The 16976-nt window shown below is 37.5% G+C and overlaps 1 protein-coding gene across 1 annotated transcript; it reads left to right on the forward strand.

The window, feature by feature from the left end:
* The first annotated feature begins 92 nt into the window (after nt 1–92).
* zmat3 (zinc finger, matrin-type 3) lies at nt 93–10560 on the forward strand. Its single transcript, XM_084394994.1, has 6 exons — nt 93–274; nt 4510–4865; nt 5108–5254; nt 6672–6838; nt 7800–7894; nt 8951–10560. The coding sequence occupies exons 1-6, from the start codon at nt 157–159 to the stop codon at nt 9157–9159; spliced, it is 1092 nt and encodes a 363-aa protein (XP_084251120.1). The 5' UTR covers nt 93–156; the 3' UTR covers nt 9160–10560.
* The last annotated feature ends 6416 nt before the right edge of the window (nt 10561–16976 follow it).

A 16976-nucleotide genomic window follows, 5' to 3' on the forward strand; every position in this document is an offset into this window, starting at 1 on the left:
TCTATCTCATGTTTAGAATGTTTTTACGTATTTATAGGGTTTTTTTGACAACTTGCGTGACTGAAAACACCCCTCTGATGGACGTTTGAAGCATGTGGCTCACGTCTGGCTGGAAGAAGTTGAGCAGCAGAGAGAGCTTGGAAGGATGCAGGGAAGATGGCGATGAATGTAAAGAACAGAGATGCTTTTTATTCAAGTGCTGACTATTGCAATATCTACAGCTCTCAGCCTGTAAACTATGGAGATTGCAGTCATTATTTCCCCCGGATGACAGGTAGGAAAAGACCATGTTTTGAAAAATGGGTTTCAATGCATTGCGGTATAAGTGATGCTCTGCATCATATTTGCTTTGCACTGCAATGGTTTAAAATGGGAGTTTATTAGGAATCGCTCATTATTTTAAAATAATAGTAAGGTTTGTTAGAAGAAAGGTTTTGACGTCAACATAACCACTGACAGATTGAGAATGGACATCCCTATTTGCATTGCTAAATGATCATGGCATATCCAATGTTAATGGAACACTATGTACATGACTAACATATTTACCATCTCACTGAAATTCTTCATGTGCACTTTTTGTATTATATGCCACTCTATATTCATTATACGATGAGATGCTGCTTAAGCTCTGTATATGGGTGTTATGTGTTTGCATTAGATAAGTAACATAAATCATGTATGCAAGCTTTTTAAATAGGCTATATTCTTTTACACACAGAGTAGACCAATTATTTATTTATTCCCTATATACATGAACTTGTGCAGAATGGGTGCAGGTTTATTGCCACATACTTGAGACACTTAAATCTGGCTCACATATGAACCCAATGACTGTGCTGATATGGAGAGTCATGCAAGAGATCAATTATGATTCTTGGCTCATCACTGGTCAGCTCTAAATGTCCCACTAAGAGTCCATAACGTCACTCTCTGCAGTCCATGTCTTCACAAAACACAAGGTTACGTCTGTGGATTTTATTTAAGAAGACTCCTTGCACTCTGTTCTGTGTGGCTCTTATTTATGGTAAAACACCATACAGTTCTGATCCAAATCCATACGCCAAAATAGAAGGATGAAATGTGTGATGATCTTAAAAAACACTGAAAAACTGTACCGTAAGCACAAGGAGCAACCATGCATGTAATGCATTTATTCTGCTCTCAATAATTGATGCTGTCAAAGAACAACTGTACAATGCACAAACAGCTTAGAAGTGTTTTGCAGCGGTGTGGTGTAAAACAACCTGCAGCATCAAGTGATAGTACTGCTGTACCTTCTCATGTGCCCTGCATACCTTGCATTATAGATGCCCAATGAGAACAATCCTCCCTAAATCTAAAAATATTTGATCCCAGTCTTGATGAAAGAGCAGATGCTTGTTCCCGTGCTCCAACTGAACTTTGCATTGCTGCTAAATTAACAGTGGATTTAATTTGAACGGAGAAACCAGGTATGTGTCCGTGACCTTGAATAGGGACTGTAGGTTCTACTTAGTCCTATTTCTGGGCTTGTGTTCCCTGATGACCAAAAGATATCAGGTTTGTTTTCAGGTCAAAAGGAGAAGAATGTGAAATAGTAAGGCATTGTTAATTTTTTTAACATTGTAAATGATGATCTAATTGTAAGGGATTGTTCACCCAAAAATGAACATGTTGTCATCATTTACTCACCCTTATGTTGTTCCAAACCTGTATTAGTTTCTTTTTTTCTGTTGAACACAAAGTAAGATATTTTAAAGAATGTCAATAACCAGACAGTTGATGGTAGCCATTGACTTCCATAGTCTTTTCCTACTATGGAAGTCGATGGCTATCGTCAACTGCAGCATTCTTTAAAATATCTTCTTTTGTGTTCAAAAGAAGAACGAAACTAATACAGGTTTGGAACAACATGAGGGTGAGTAAATGATGACAACATTTTCATTGTTCATTTTTTTCACCTATCCCTTTAAAGGGGAAGTGTGCAAAAGCTGTGCAGAAATGGGTTGTTCACTGGTAATTCTTTCATAACCAGACTTTTGACTGTCAGTGTAGCAAGTTGCAAGCCTTGCAACTCATTCTTGCCAGGAACTGCTTCTTTAACAGGAAAATCTGCATGACCAACATGAAAAGCAACCAATCACAGTTAAAGTCGGCATGCGACGGAAAATTATGGTCATATTTTCTTCCCTAATTAAAGTGTAATGGCTTTTCAAATGATAAAAAATATATAATATTACTTTATTTTTGGGACCATTGAACTGATTGGATCGTAATCGTTAATTGCTGCGATCACATGTGAGTGACAGGTTCTGTAATGTTCCATAAAAAATGAAGAATTGTCTGTTTTGATTTAAATGTGCCATTTAGGGACAGGATTTATCCCAAGTTCCTTATAGCACAACACACTTGGGGAAAAAAAATAACAACAGTTGTTTGAGCGATCTGACTCAACCAATTGTGATAGTACTTTGGGGGCAGGACTAGCTGTTTGAAACTTGTTTAGAAATTTTTTGTTAAAATAAAAAATGAAAATAAAAATGTTAACAGTTCCAATTAAGGATATATACAGTGTGGTATTTAAGAGTTCCAAGAAGTGCCTTTCTAATGAATACACCATAAGGCAACCGGAAACAGAACCATTTGGTGCATTCCTATGTCTATTTTGGTCGGCTGAATCATTGTTGTCGTGATCCCGTCGGAACTGATACACTGGAAATATCACACAGCCACAAAACAGCTGACTGTCCAACCCCCCACTCGCCCGGCCGGCCTCAGTTCTGCCCAAGCGCCAAACACTTGCTGAGTTCAGGAGGCAGGAGTCAGCCTTCATCACATCTACTGGAAGCCATACTGCAAAGATTCCCTCTTGCTACAGTTACTGTGATTCACAAGACATGGCACTTATATACATCAACTCTATTATTAGAATGGCTCCTTTGTTGCACTAAAAAATAGATGTGGCCTTTACATCGCTGTTGTATCATACATGTAGCCCAGAAGACTTGTTATGTAATGTTTCATCAGATGTTTCTCCTAGGATTCCAATGTTCCAGATGTTTCATTCCAATAGGAATCTGCACAATCTGAAGTTTAGCATTTCCTAATGCAGATTTCCCTCATGTTCAAGTTACTCACGCAAATTTGCTGGCTGCTTGGTTTGAGTGTGACTGCACCTCAAGGATATATTTATAGATTGTACGATATGTCGGCCACCATATTGGAATCGGCCAATATATGTTCATTTTTTGTTCATTCATGTTTCAAAAGTTTGCAGATATATTAAAGCCGATAAATAACAGATTATTTCCTTCAGCTGAGACACTTCAAATTCGCACTGTTCACCATGAGGGTTTTGAATTGCTTGAAATATGATTGGAATCATTTCAAAAAAGGAAAATACAGTCAAGTCTGTCATATCGGCTACATAAAGTTATAATAAGAACATCATTATAATTGTGTGTTTGGGACATGGATTTTAATAGTGAGACTTTTGTTTTGTAATCAGACTCTCAAAAATGATATACAAATTTGGATTTCGATTTATCTGCAAATATATCGGTTATCGGCTTTCAAATATAAAGAATTATCGGTTATGGTATCGGTCCAAATTGTATTATCGGTGCATCTGCAATTAAAGAATATAGAGCTACAAAATTAATTTGAGCATTATAGCTCTGCTGATTTGGTTTTGAATGAATTTGATGGATAAATGTTTGAGTTCATGTTGAAATATATGACTTTTGATTGCAAACTTGGCAAATATGAGCACAGATCTCTTTTGAAACATTAAAGAAGAAATGTACGTGTCTTTTTCTTAGAAGAAGCAGTTTCCTTAGAAGCAGGAAACAAAAGCATTTGTTTTCTCTGCATTTAATCTCACTACTGTCTAAGATAACAAATTGAGATATTAGGAAGATCTCTAAAAAAAGTTTTTTTGGGCATCTATGGTTCCATGTAGAACCTTTAAAATGCATGGAACGTTTCCGTTGCACAAAAGGTTCTTTAGATTATTAAGTCCGTGTGAACTTTATAATGAAGTTATAACGAAGTTGCGACTGACTTTACTTGAGTATTGTGACATCTTTTTAAGTGAAAATGAGTATTTAATGAGAAAAAATAGAGTGTAGGGCTTGGCTCTAGCACACCTCCTCACCATCTCTAGCTCATAGCAGACTGACAGATGGAGGGCAGTGGTTAAAGATGTTCTGGAAGTTTCCTGTGCAGATTTCACTCATACAAGTTGGTCAAGCAAATTCACTGTGCTGACCAACAGAAAACTGTTTTGGTTTGAAAGTGGCTTTAGTGTGAACAGTGCTTCATAACTCTATGCTATTGAAAATTGACTTTTTTTTGCCCACATTTAGCTGAAATTTCACTAATGTGACCACAAATTAAGAAAAAAATTGTTCTTTTAAGAACTGTTCACTGAAAGGAACCCAAAATGGTTTGTCTATGGATCTTCTATGGCAAGGTTCCCTTTTGGAACTCATTTTGACACCTACATTTTGTCTTTTGGCTTTCCAGGTCCAGACCCGGTTCTGAAGCCACCTCTTAGTTTGATGTGTCAGCAGCCACCTCAGCCCTTCCAGGCCATGACCCCGACTCAGAACCTCAGACCTCCACCTGTGATGATGTCGCCGGACCCCTTGCAATTCCCGCACTGCACTCCTCTGGCCGTAAAGCCGTCCCCTCACCTCCAGATGCCGCCCAACCCCCCCATCCCAGCGCCTCCTGTCCTCAGTCCAAAGCCCCCTGAGGAAGATGGTCAGGCGGTGGCCGCTGACCAGGAAGCCACTCTGGAAGAGCTTTGCAAGCCTTTGTACTGTAAGCTTTGTAACGTCACTCTCAACTCTGCCCAACAGGCTCAGGCACATTATCAGGTAATCTAACTCATGTTGTGGCCCACGAGGTATGAAAAGAAGATAAGAGAATAGTAAATGAATTCACATTCTTTCTGTGTGTATATCAACAAAGTGATTTTGGCTTGCACAATATCTAACAACACCTAAATGATGGTTAGCCTTGATTTTTACTTTCAGTTTTTCTTTCAGTGAGATGTTTTTCTTGAGATCCTGATGACTGGTTTATGAAGCATGTAAACCGTCCTTTATTTTGTCGACAGGGGAAAAACCACAGTAAGAAGCTGCGCAATTTTTATGCTGGTAGCCAGCAGCCACCTCCCATTCGAATACTAGAGGTAGTAGAGCCTGTTTCCCAGCAACCCTCAGCCACTCCACCCACAGATTCTGCAAATGTGACTTCCAACCAGGTGCTTATGACTCTTAACTGGTGCATTTTTGTCAGAACAAGTGTGTTTTTCCAGGTTGTCTTGGAATAAGGCTGGACGATATATATACATTTTTTACAATTTATTTGCAATGATATTGGTAGCTATGTAAAACAAAGCAACATTTGTGAATGCGTGTCAATTGACTAGCTTTGCGACACTTCCTTGTCTGGCGAAACTCTAGCAAACTTTTGGAGTGCGCGACTGGGCTGGACTAAATTTGGGAGCAGCCTGGAAATCTCTAAATGGGGGTGAGAATTCCAAAATGGGGTGTGGCTTCCTCCCATTGACAAACAGACACATGGCATGCATGCGTGAGTCAGCACAAATTCCGCCCCGCAACCGAATCTAAAGTCATGTCAAGGCTCACGGGAGATTCCTGTTTTTATCTCGATGAGGGAGTGGGGACCCAGAGCTTCAAACTTGGGGGGATGAGAGGTCCCCTCTGCCCCATCCGAACGCCACAAGCACTTGTACCCCCCTCTTACAGAGCTGTCGCCCCCCAAAGATGTGTATTTGTGTAAGATATGTATTTATTTATAAAGGCATATGTTTTAAATTGCATGTTTTATAATTTCAACACGTCTAAATTTAATGTAAGATCAATTTATCTTTCAACGAGAAACGGTGTTTAATTTACAAACTTTTATAAATGTAATTTGGAGGAAGCGAAAGTGTTTACGTGTGGAGACTCCTCCCCTTTTTGGAGGTACCGCCCACTTTTTGGAGTTCGCATCACTGACATTAACACCACCAGTTAGTAAATTCAATAATTTTCATGAAATTCAAACTGTCCATTTTAATGAATTGATTCAGTAATTACAGTAGTAAATACTGTTAAGTATTACTATTTAAAATGACTGTTTTCTATTTGAATATATTTTAAAATGTAATTTATTCCTATGATGGCAAAGCATCATTACTCCAGTCTTCAGTGTCACATGATCCTTCCGAAATCATTCTAATATTCTGATTTGGTGCTCAAAAAACAGTTGTGCTGCTTAATATTTTTGTGGAAACCGTGATACTTGGATTCTTGATGAATAGAAGAACAGCATTTATTTTAAATGGAAACCTTTTGTAACATTAGAAATGTCTTCACTGTCACTTTTGATCAATTTAATTGTAAAATTATTAATTTCTTTTTAAAAAAAGCGTATTGATCCCAAACTTTTCGACGATTATTGAATATCATCAAAAAGCTGACTTTTTTTTTTTGGGCTTTATCGTCCAGCCCTATCTGGGAGTATCTTTAAGTGCGGTTTGATCATGCGGTGTCACTCTGCAAGCATCCATTCACTAAGCCCATCGTGATAGTAATCAGAGACGTCCCTGTGGACGCACACCTTTCGTCGCTCCACTCTTTCTAAAAGCTCTACTGTCATTGTCCCGTCTGCAGCCACTTTCTAAGGGCACTAGCAGAGTCATACTGGCCACGGAAAACGACTACTGCAAGCTGTGTGACGCTTCCTTCAGCTCCCCCGCTGTGGCCCAGGCGCACTATCAGGGCAAAAACCACGCCAAAAGACTGCGTCTGGCTGAAGCGCAGCAGAACGCCACGTCCTCGTGAGTCTGTCACACCCACGCGCTCCAAGATAAAACAACCCTTAAACACGGAAAATCCTTCCATATTTGTGGGAGGTGTGAACATTTTTTTTATTTAGACATCAGTTATACAGTTTGCCCTGCAAGATTAGACTCTGAGAGTCAGATGCAAAACGACAGGGTCATCATGGCCCCTTTTGTTGTTCCAATTGAGAGGGGTTTATAAGTTAAAATATATCTAGGATATATATCTTCATACACCCATAAGAGTCTTGATGAAAAGAAAATCCATGTACACATTATGCATCAACTAGTAGGATATTTTGCATGGAGGAAAATGTTTTTATCTTAAGGCTGTTTTTGCATTGATAAGTGGGGCGCTCATTTAAATGCCACTGTGGCCAAAGTTGGGCCGTCCTGATAACAAACCCAGGAAGATACATCCTGTTGCACTCCAAACGTCTTATTCTATCTGAACTAGTTAAGCTAGGTTTGAATCCTGTTATTCAAAACAAAACAAATGAGCTTAATTAGTGATACAAGTAAAAAAGCAGCAATAGTACCAGTAGGGCTAGGTGAAAACTCATGATATATTCACCTTAAAGTGATTTTGCTGATTATATACAATTTATTCTTGGATATCTTATAGATTTAAATGATAACTTTTATTTGTATATTATTTTTATTTGAGTGTGTCATTAAAATGAATATTATTTGAATTTCACGATCCGCTCTTGACTTGTTACTTGCTAATATGAGAGTGTTTAATATCGTCTCTGATTTAGATTTCTGTAGCAAAAATGCTACTAGAGTTAGTAATGCTGCTGTCCCTTTGAATGAACTGATTCAAAACTATGATTAATCCACACAAAAAAGTCTTTGTGTAGCATTTTCCATGTATTAAAATGTTTACGTAAATATCTTGCAGGTAAATATTGTTATTTTGAATTCCTTCAATATTGTTACATTGTATTTTTTCCAGAGACTTGTCCGACAGTCAGAGACGGCCCCGGAAAGAAGGGTACGAGTACAGATTAATGAAGAACCGCAGGGCTCATATCAACACTGCCATGCCAGGTACTGCCTACACAGATTTACCTCAACAAATAGTTTAGGAGAGACAGATTTTTGTCATCATGTGATCTGTCCTGTGGGTTCGGTTTTCTGCTCAGTGGTCCAAGCTGTGGTGCAAAACCTCCATTTGCGATCAGAGCTTTGGCAGCAGAGCGCTTGGCAGCTGCGCGTGTTAGTTTGCCAGCCTGTGCTAATGTAGCGCAATGCGCTAGTCTCGCTAAATGCAGGCCGAATGCCAACGCTTTGGTCTATGTAAGCCGATACTCCACCCCACGTCAACCCGGGCTCACGAACGTCACCCACACTGTGGCAGATCTCAATCACACACATGCCCCCATTGCCCCGTGGTCCTGTCCTCACATACGCACAAAAACACACGGCATAGCATTCATTTTCCCCACTAGCCAGGTTAAAGCAGTTAGCTTTTGCATATGATTTAAACTTCCTAAATTCTTCTTACTTAAATTCAAATTCTACAATTTGCATCCTGTTTACCTCGATTTAAATTTAATGCAAATTCAGGGATTTAAAAAGCATTCACAGTTCAAATCTGAACGGCACACAGCTGAGCATGCATGCATTAAATATGGTGTTTTCTATTTTATTATATATTTATATTTTAAATGTAAAGGCAAAACTGAATTTTCAGCATCATTACTCCAGTCTTCAGTGTCACGTGATCTTTCAGAAATCATTCTAATATGTTAAAACAGTTGTGCAGCTTAATATTTTTGTGGAAACCGTGATACATTGTTTAGGATTCTTTGATCAATAGCATATAGCAATAGAGTAAGAACAGCATTTATTTGAATGTCTTTACTGTCACTTTTGATCAATTTAATGCATTTCAGCTGTATAAAGGTATTGTTTTTGACCCCCAAAATTTGAAAGGTAGTATAAACATGAAAATTTGCACATAATCCCCAAAGTCAGAGTTTGGCTTTGCATTCCAGATCATGTATTTCATCATTTTATACTGAAGATATGCTTATTCATGTAGCCATTTATTTGATGCTTCGTTTATTTACATGACCTGACATGTTTCCTATGCTGTTTCAGGCCCTTATTACAACCCACGGCCGAGGCAGCGAATCCCACGAGACCTTGCGATGTGCGTCACACCCAGCGGGCAGTTCTACTGCTCAATGTGTAACTCGGGTGCCAGCGAGGAGGCCGAGTTTCGTCTTCACCTGGAGAGCAAGCAGCACAAAAGCCGAGTGTCCGAGCAACGCTACCGTAGTGAGATGGAGAATCTGGGATACACTTAAGAGGCCATCCATCCAGTGATTCCCAGATCCTGAGGAAATAATCTCGCAATTCTTCAAGTAGCCACTGCTGTTTTAAAATGGAATATGGCTTTTTTTATATATACATATATATGCTTTGTTATCCTAGACGCAATTTATGAGCTTAAATTCGCACACACTGCAAAGAAAAAGTTTCTTTTGTGCCAGACTGAGAGGACCATTAATTGGTGGCATGGAAAATATGAGGAAGCTTTTTTTAATAAGGGATATCTAAAGTTTGAAATGCTCATAAGCACAGATCTAGGATCAGCTGGTAATTATTTCTAATTCGCATGAAAGTAGTAAATTCTTATCCTAGATCACCTTATGAGCAAGTACACAAATACAGTATTAGTGTATACTGCAGTGTTGTGAATTAGATGCTTTTAATATGGACTTGTGTATATGTCGGTATCATTTTTTTATTATAATTGATTTACTTCTAATTACTAAAATGACCTCTAACATGCTTTGGAGAGGTAATACATGTAAAAAACGTTTGCGTGCTAATTTTGCGTGCAATTGATTCCTCATTAAGGGTCAAATCTAGCAGCCATCAGTTTCCTAAACAAACAGAAGTGGCAATCCTACTCACTCTGAGCCGTAGATTCACTGTGTTTCTTCAGGAGCTACAGAACACACTCGTTCAGTTTAGAGACTGCATTACCAGGAGAATCCACAGTGCGGGTCTCCGGCGTGCCTGCTGAATGTACTGTGAAAGCGATGACAATAGATCTACCCCCCCGTCTGGCTTTGCACACGTTTACTAGATGTAGTGGGAGATTTTCAGTCTGATAGACATCATTTGGTCTGTTTTTGGGGGTGTATATCTGATGGTGTTAACTAGCTTTGCTTCAGTTTGAAATTATTTAGGTGATTGTTGTTTATTTTCATCTTGGATTATCCCCAAGGAATCTCTCCCTACACTAAAGGGAGAAATGGAAAACATGGCTATTTTTAATAAGGTCTGTGCCCCCCCCATGCCACTACCTCACAACCCTCTGACTTGGTTGTTTTCAAGTTGGCCTACCAAAGCTTATCTGAGAAAAATAATCATTGAACCCCATAGCTTTATATCAGTATAAACTAAAATCTATTTGAAAATTTTGAAAACCTGGGAGAAGTAGGAGCTATTAAAGTCACCATGAAACGGAAGTAGCGATTAATCTTTTCTTCCTTATTGCGACGTATATCCAAGTGAAACGGCTTCTCGAACTAGATTTTTTGGGGGGATTTTGTCCATTGGGAATTGATTGGATGGTCGTGGTTTGCTATTGGTCGATCTCATGTGAGTGACAGGTTGCCCCGCCCTCGCGCCAGTAAACACGTCATCAGACAAGTGAAGAGATGCTGCAAGATTAAATATTGCAAGGGAACATACATAAAAAAAAAAAAAAGATAAATCATTTATATTAAATACTGCAATATTCCATAAAAAAATTAAGAATGGTCAATTTTGATTTTACATGCTTCATGTGTTTTGTTCACGGATGCATGGTTTTATGCATAAACATTCCCTGTCCCCTATTTTATCACTTAAATTGCTATACATATTTTATCCAAGACATTTACAATATTATAAACAGAAGTAGTGACCCAGTTTTACCTTTGCTGTCTGTTTTGTTGCACTCAATAACTCCTTAAATAAGCTATTACTTTTCAGTGTTGCAGTCCATTGTCACAAAACGTTTGCGATTGTAATACTTCTCTGATTTAGTATTAGTTCTGCATGAAATTATTGCTGCTTTGTACATATTAAGAGGACGACTGCACTGCGAGAAAAGGACCGTTTCAGAACTGAATTGCACTTGCTAAGGAACGGAAAAGACTATTGTGACACATGCTATCTATTATCACGCTGACATCTACGTTCATTCGAATCAAATGTTTACAGTGGGAATCATCACAGGGGAATTATGGGAGAGCTTGTCGGACTAATGGACTCAGCGGAGCCGTGAAGACATCTTAAATGTGCCTCGGAGTATAAAGCCTACTCAACTGTGATGTTGAACATTTCATGTTGTTCTGCTTTGAATATGTTTCCAGTAGGAGGAACTTACAGTCCTGCATACCGAAAATGTTTTGCGTATTCAAGTACTGAACATTTACGTCGAGCTCTTTTTATATACAGTAAGTGTGGTGATTTGTTTCTTATGTATATACTGATATAAGATCACTTTGCATTTTAAACATGTTAAATGCTAATTGAACATGTTCATAGTGCAGATTAATCCATAATATGCACCACTGATCATCAATTTGATGATCTGATGGTACAAATGCCTTGCAGTGGATAAACACAGCAGAGAGGCCACAGGAAATGGTTAGAGAGAGGGAACGGGATCAGAACATGTTGCGAGTCGGACTAGAACCTGCATTATCCACATGAGCACTAGAGCTGTACAACTGTGCTGGTGTTCTCTACTGGCCGTCATTGTATTTTCTCCCGGAGATTCACCAGAGGAAAGCCATATCCTGTTTTGTGTTTTGCGGTCAGGAAGTTGTGACCCTGGAAACAGACCTTCCCAGAGGACGCCAGCCGGGACACTATGGAGAATCCCAATCCCAGTCCCTTCAAGCCAATCACCATTTGTTCTAATACCTCTGTTTAAATTTACACGTTTTTTGTTGTTGTTGCTGTTTATATTGAGTAATGTTTAATAAAGGACTAGCAGACATATTTTATTTTGAGGAGCATCAAAATAAAATCTAGCTGTAGTGCCTTTTGAAGGCATCTTCTTATAATGGTTGCCTTTTCATGTCCATAACCGGCCTGAGTGCAATACAGATGATGTGATGATATTTATCTAACCTTTTCCTTTTTTTCCCTCGAGGTGTTTTAAACAGTGGTTCAATGTCTTGAATGTACAGTACAGATAAAAGAACATTTTAACTTTATTGTAATGAGTCCTGGAACTCTCATTTTGAACGCAATATAATGTATTAATAAAATATTTAATTAAAAAAACTTCTTTCAGTAATTTGTCAGCATACTTTGTGTGTTTGTTTATACTCTGGGGGGGGGGGGGGGGGGGGGGGGGTTCTTCTTTTTCTTGTGGAAATTTGCCGGTCCGTGAAACTGGCTTTTTTATATATTAGATATTCCAAAACACTGTATTAATATTGATATCGGTGCCGATAAATGGCATCAAAACGAAAATGAAAATAAATGTGCAATACTTGGCATTAATATAATGGCATTAATAATTACTATTATTAAAATATGTTTTGTATATATGTTTGTAAACATTGTACTTAAAAAAAAAATAAGATTAAAGCATCTTCCATTGATTTGCATTGCTAGAATGTTCAGCATGAATCATGATGTCATGATAATATTTGCATTTTAATTACAGTTGGTCTCCTTTACTATATCTATTTGCATACAGGATTGCGATTTGCATCTCCCACCCCACCCCCAACTTATAAAGATAGTGTGGCATTTCGTTTATGCAGAACTAAAGCCATAAAACCTCACCTTATGAATAATTGGTGAACATCAAACGTTCTTAAGCACTCTGTTGTTTGCTCACCCCACCCATAAGTCTGTGCATTGCTGTCAAAATGAGTGGGATGCATTGTACAGGGCCGAGTCAACTGACAAACTTGTGTCCTATTTTTTATGGACTGCATGGCTCAGGCCCTGCGGGAGAAATGACAGCTGGAACAGGGAACAGTAAGGCTGGGAATTCCACTGGCATCATCTGAGATTAACAGATGTGCTGCATGGGCTTTGATTCTAATGAAAGTGTTTGTTTTTCTTCAGGATCACTGTTGTCAGTTCTTTCACAACAGTTAAAGAGTTTTACATTCAAATTATTTCTATTCAAACTTAATATACAGATAACTATACATTAAATTCAGCCTTAGTTCGTTCAATTATGCAAACACGCATGCAAAGTTTTAATATTGTATTCATGTTGTTTTCATACGATTTAGATTTTTTAAAATAGTTTTAAAGTTTCAATTTGGCAGACATTTTTTTCCAAATATTACGATTTTAGCTAAATATTTTTTTCCTTAAGAAATAACAATTCATCAAGGTTTTCTTTTCAGAAATTTATTTATTTTTATTTATTTTTTATTGGTTAAAAGTGACACATTTAGACATTTATAATAGCAGGAAAGATTTCTATTTTCTCTTATTTTGAACTTTATAATCATCAAAGAATCCTGAATTGTTTTTTATCACAGTTTCCACAAAAATATTAAACAGAACAAAGTTTTTAACATTGATAATAATCAGAAATATTTCTTGAGCACCAAATCAGCATATTAAAATTATTTTTTTCTGGTGGATCATGTGACACTGAAGACTGGAGTAATACATTTTAAAGTATAGTAAAATTGTAATGATATTTCACTGTTTTTATTTTCCTTTTTGAGCCTGGGTGAGTATAAAGTAAGACATGTTCCTGGATTGACATCTCTTTTTGATCCCGGAACAACATTCCTGTCCAAAAACATATTCCTAACCCTAACCCTACCCATAACTTATCCCTAAAATCAGAGGGAAATGATAGGTGAATAATAATGGTGTTGAAGTCCCTAACCCTTGTTGTAAGACTAAACGACATTAACTATAAACCTATCCCTCAAATCTGATTGGTTGATTGGAATGTTGTTCCAGGACCAGGAACATGTTGTATTTGGTGAAATCACGTTCCCCGAGAACAAGAGACTTTAGAAACATTTACAAATTATAATGACACTAAGCTTTTGAACAGTAGTGTATTTTTTTGTTTTGATTTCTTATATCAGCTTTAATTCCCTCATCCTGTCTGTTATTGGACCCATGATTTCATTACCAATTGGAAACTGTGTGTTCTCTCATGCTCTGTTGACAGTCTGCCTCGTGAGGAAGTGAGCCGTCTGCTGTCATGTGTGCAGTCCGCGGCTTGGAGCTAAACACACAAACAGTTGTGAAGATGGTTATTGATTTCAGGAAGAAGAACGCCCATCTCCTTCCTTTACAAAGACAGTGTTCCACCAACAGCACAGAGTGAACAGGAATATCACAACAAGTATGCAAAAAGGCCCATTTTGCTTTGAAATATGTGTCCAATAGCAAACGTGCATGTAACAAAATAAAAATATTTAAGCATACTTTAACTCTACTTTACTCTGACAAACAAAAAAATACACATTTAACTTTAAACGACTTTGTTACCGCACATTAACCTTGATTAAGGCTATATTCAAGTGGTATATGTTAAAAAGATCATAATTAATATCTACATAAGCCAGGGATTATTCATCTTTTAGATGCCACAGACTGTATATTATATATAACTGGGGGTCCGTGGCATCCAAATGCTATAATGCAGATTTTTTTTTAAACATGTGTAAAGTATTATTAGGAAAATATTACGTTTCTACATTATTAAATTTCATTATTAATGGTTTTACTTACTATATTACTGTACTATGTATTGTTTATTTGTTTTATTGTAATATTTAATGATTTATATTATTTTAATGTAATATTTATTTATTTGAATAAACTTTTTATTATTTATTTGTTTCTATATTTTTATTACTTTTTTTGTCATAAACTTTTTAATTATTTTTATTTATTTTATTCTCTACACTCTTTTTCTCTAAACATTTCCTTGCACTCCCTTACTAAACCTCACACACTCCCCAAACACAGCATGAGGCCCAATAGTGTCACTTATGACATCAGTCTTAATAAGAAATCATGCTGTCATACTACAACTTAACCAACAACTGAGTCACCGAGCAATGACAGGAATGTGTGAGAGAAGAAGATATTTCCACTTAACACAGAACCAAAATATAGCACATTTCATACACTATGGCAATTCAAAGTGCTTTATAAAGGAATAAAAATAAAAGCAAGGGAAATTAAAACAGTTATAAAAATAATTAAAAGAGATAAATGATACAGTTATAAAATGAATTAGAGTAAAATGAATTAAAGTAGTAAAAAGATGATACATAGAATAAACTTCTCACCTGGCAAAACACCGGTGTATCTTATTTTGCATATAGTTGAGTAATGCACAAGGAGCACATCTGATCTCTTCTGGATGCTGGTTCCAGCATAATAGCTAAAAGCGGACGCGCCATGCTTAGAGTGAACCCTTGGTATTTCTAGCTGATATGATCCTAATGATCTGAGTGATCTGTTAGGTTTATATTCAATGAGCATATCTGCAATGTATTGAGGTCCTAGGCCATTGAATGATTTATATACCAGTAATAATACTTTAAAATCAATCCTAAATCTAACTGGGAGCCAGTGTAAAGACCTGAGGACTGGTGTGATGTGTTCATATGTTCTGGTTCTGCTCAGCGTTCTGTATGAGCTGCAACTGTCTTATGGTCTTTTTGGGAACCCCCGTGAGGAGTCCATTACAGTAATCCACCCTGCTGGTGATGAAAGCATGCACAAGTTTCTCTAAGTCTTGTCTGGAAACAAAGCATCTAATTTTGAGATGATAGTATGCTTGATTTAGTTATTGCTTTGACATGACTACTGAAACTAAGGTCTGACTCTAGTGTCACACCGAGATTCCTGACTTGATTTTTAGTTGTTTGACCCCTAGAGTGAAGGTATGCACTCACCTTGAGAACTTCATCTTTGTTTCCAAACGCAATGACTTCAGTTTTGTCTTTGTTTAACTGAAGAAAGTTTTGGCACATCCAACTGTTGACTTCATCAATGCATTGGCACAGGGAGTCAATGGGGCTGTAATCGTTAGGGGATAGGGCTAAGTAGATCTGTGTGTCGTCTGCATAGCTGTGGTAAGAGATCTGGTTCTTTCTCATTATTTGGCTCATTGGGAGCATATACAGGCTGAACAGGAGTGGCGCAAGAATTGAGCCTTGAGGGACTCCGCATGTCATGGATGTCCACTCAGACTTATGGTCTCCTATACTCACATAATAACCTCTCCCATCTATGTATGACCTGAACCATTTTAGGACTATCCCAGAGAGCCCGACCCAGTTTTCCAGCCCATCAATAAGTATGTTATGATCGACAGTGTCAAATGCAGCACTGAGAACGAGTAGTACCAGAATTGATGTTTCGCCTGTATCAGTATTTAAACGAATATTGTTTATTATCTTTATGAGCTGTGCTGTGATGCGGTCGGAAACCAGATTGAAAATTGTCAAAGTATCCATTTGAGATTAAGAATTTGTTCAGCTGATTGAAGACAACCTTTTCAATGGTCTTGCCTATGAAAGGAAGATTTGAGATTGGTCTGCAATTGCTCAATATGTTGCTAATATCCAGATTGCTTTAAAAGTAAAGGCACTCCAAGCAAATCGCTAGTGTACTGGTTTAGTCATGTAATATGGAAACGTTTGTCTTGAGTTTTGCAAACCATTATAACATCACTTCTGAATAAAATATGTCTAATCCAGATTGATTTACAGAAAAAAGTGCAACAGCATCTCTTCAAAACAGCCAAGTAACATAATCAGACATTTTGTAGAAAAGGCACCATGCTAGTGTTTTTTCACACACACAAGCAACTGATCACAGTCAAAATTCTGAGGCAATAGCGCCATCTAGTAGCATTACTTTGGTATTATCAACGGCACGCATTCTTTCTGTCTTTCAGGTGCTTTTTTTCGTCTTTGTGTGTATGTGAAGTACGTAATGTAGGGATGTTTCCCAGTATAATTACTAGAAAAATGTAAGAATAATTAGTTGACAAAGGACAAAACAGCCCTGTTAATATTTAGTTCTACATCTCTATTGCGAGTGTGATACTGATTTCCTAAAAGTTCTTGAAACAAGTGATTAATATTGAGTAACTTAC

Source organism: Rutilus rutilus, assembly GCF_951802725.1.
Source record: "Rutilus rutilus genome assembly, chromosome: 22".
In the NCBI taxonomy this organism is placed as follows: Eukaryota; Metazoa; Chordata; class Actinopteri; order Cypriniformes; family Leuciscidae; genus Rutilus; species Rutilus rutilus.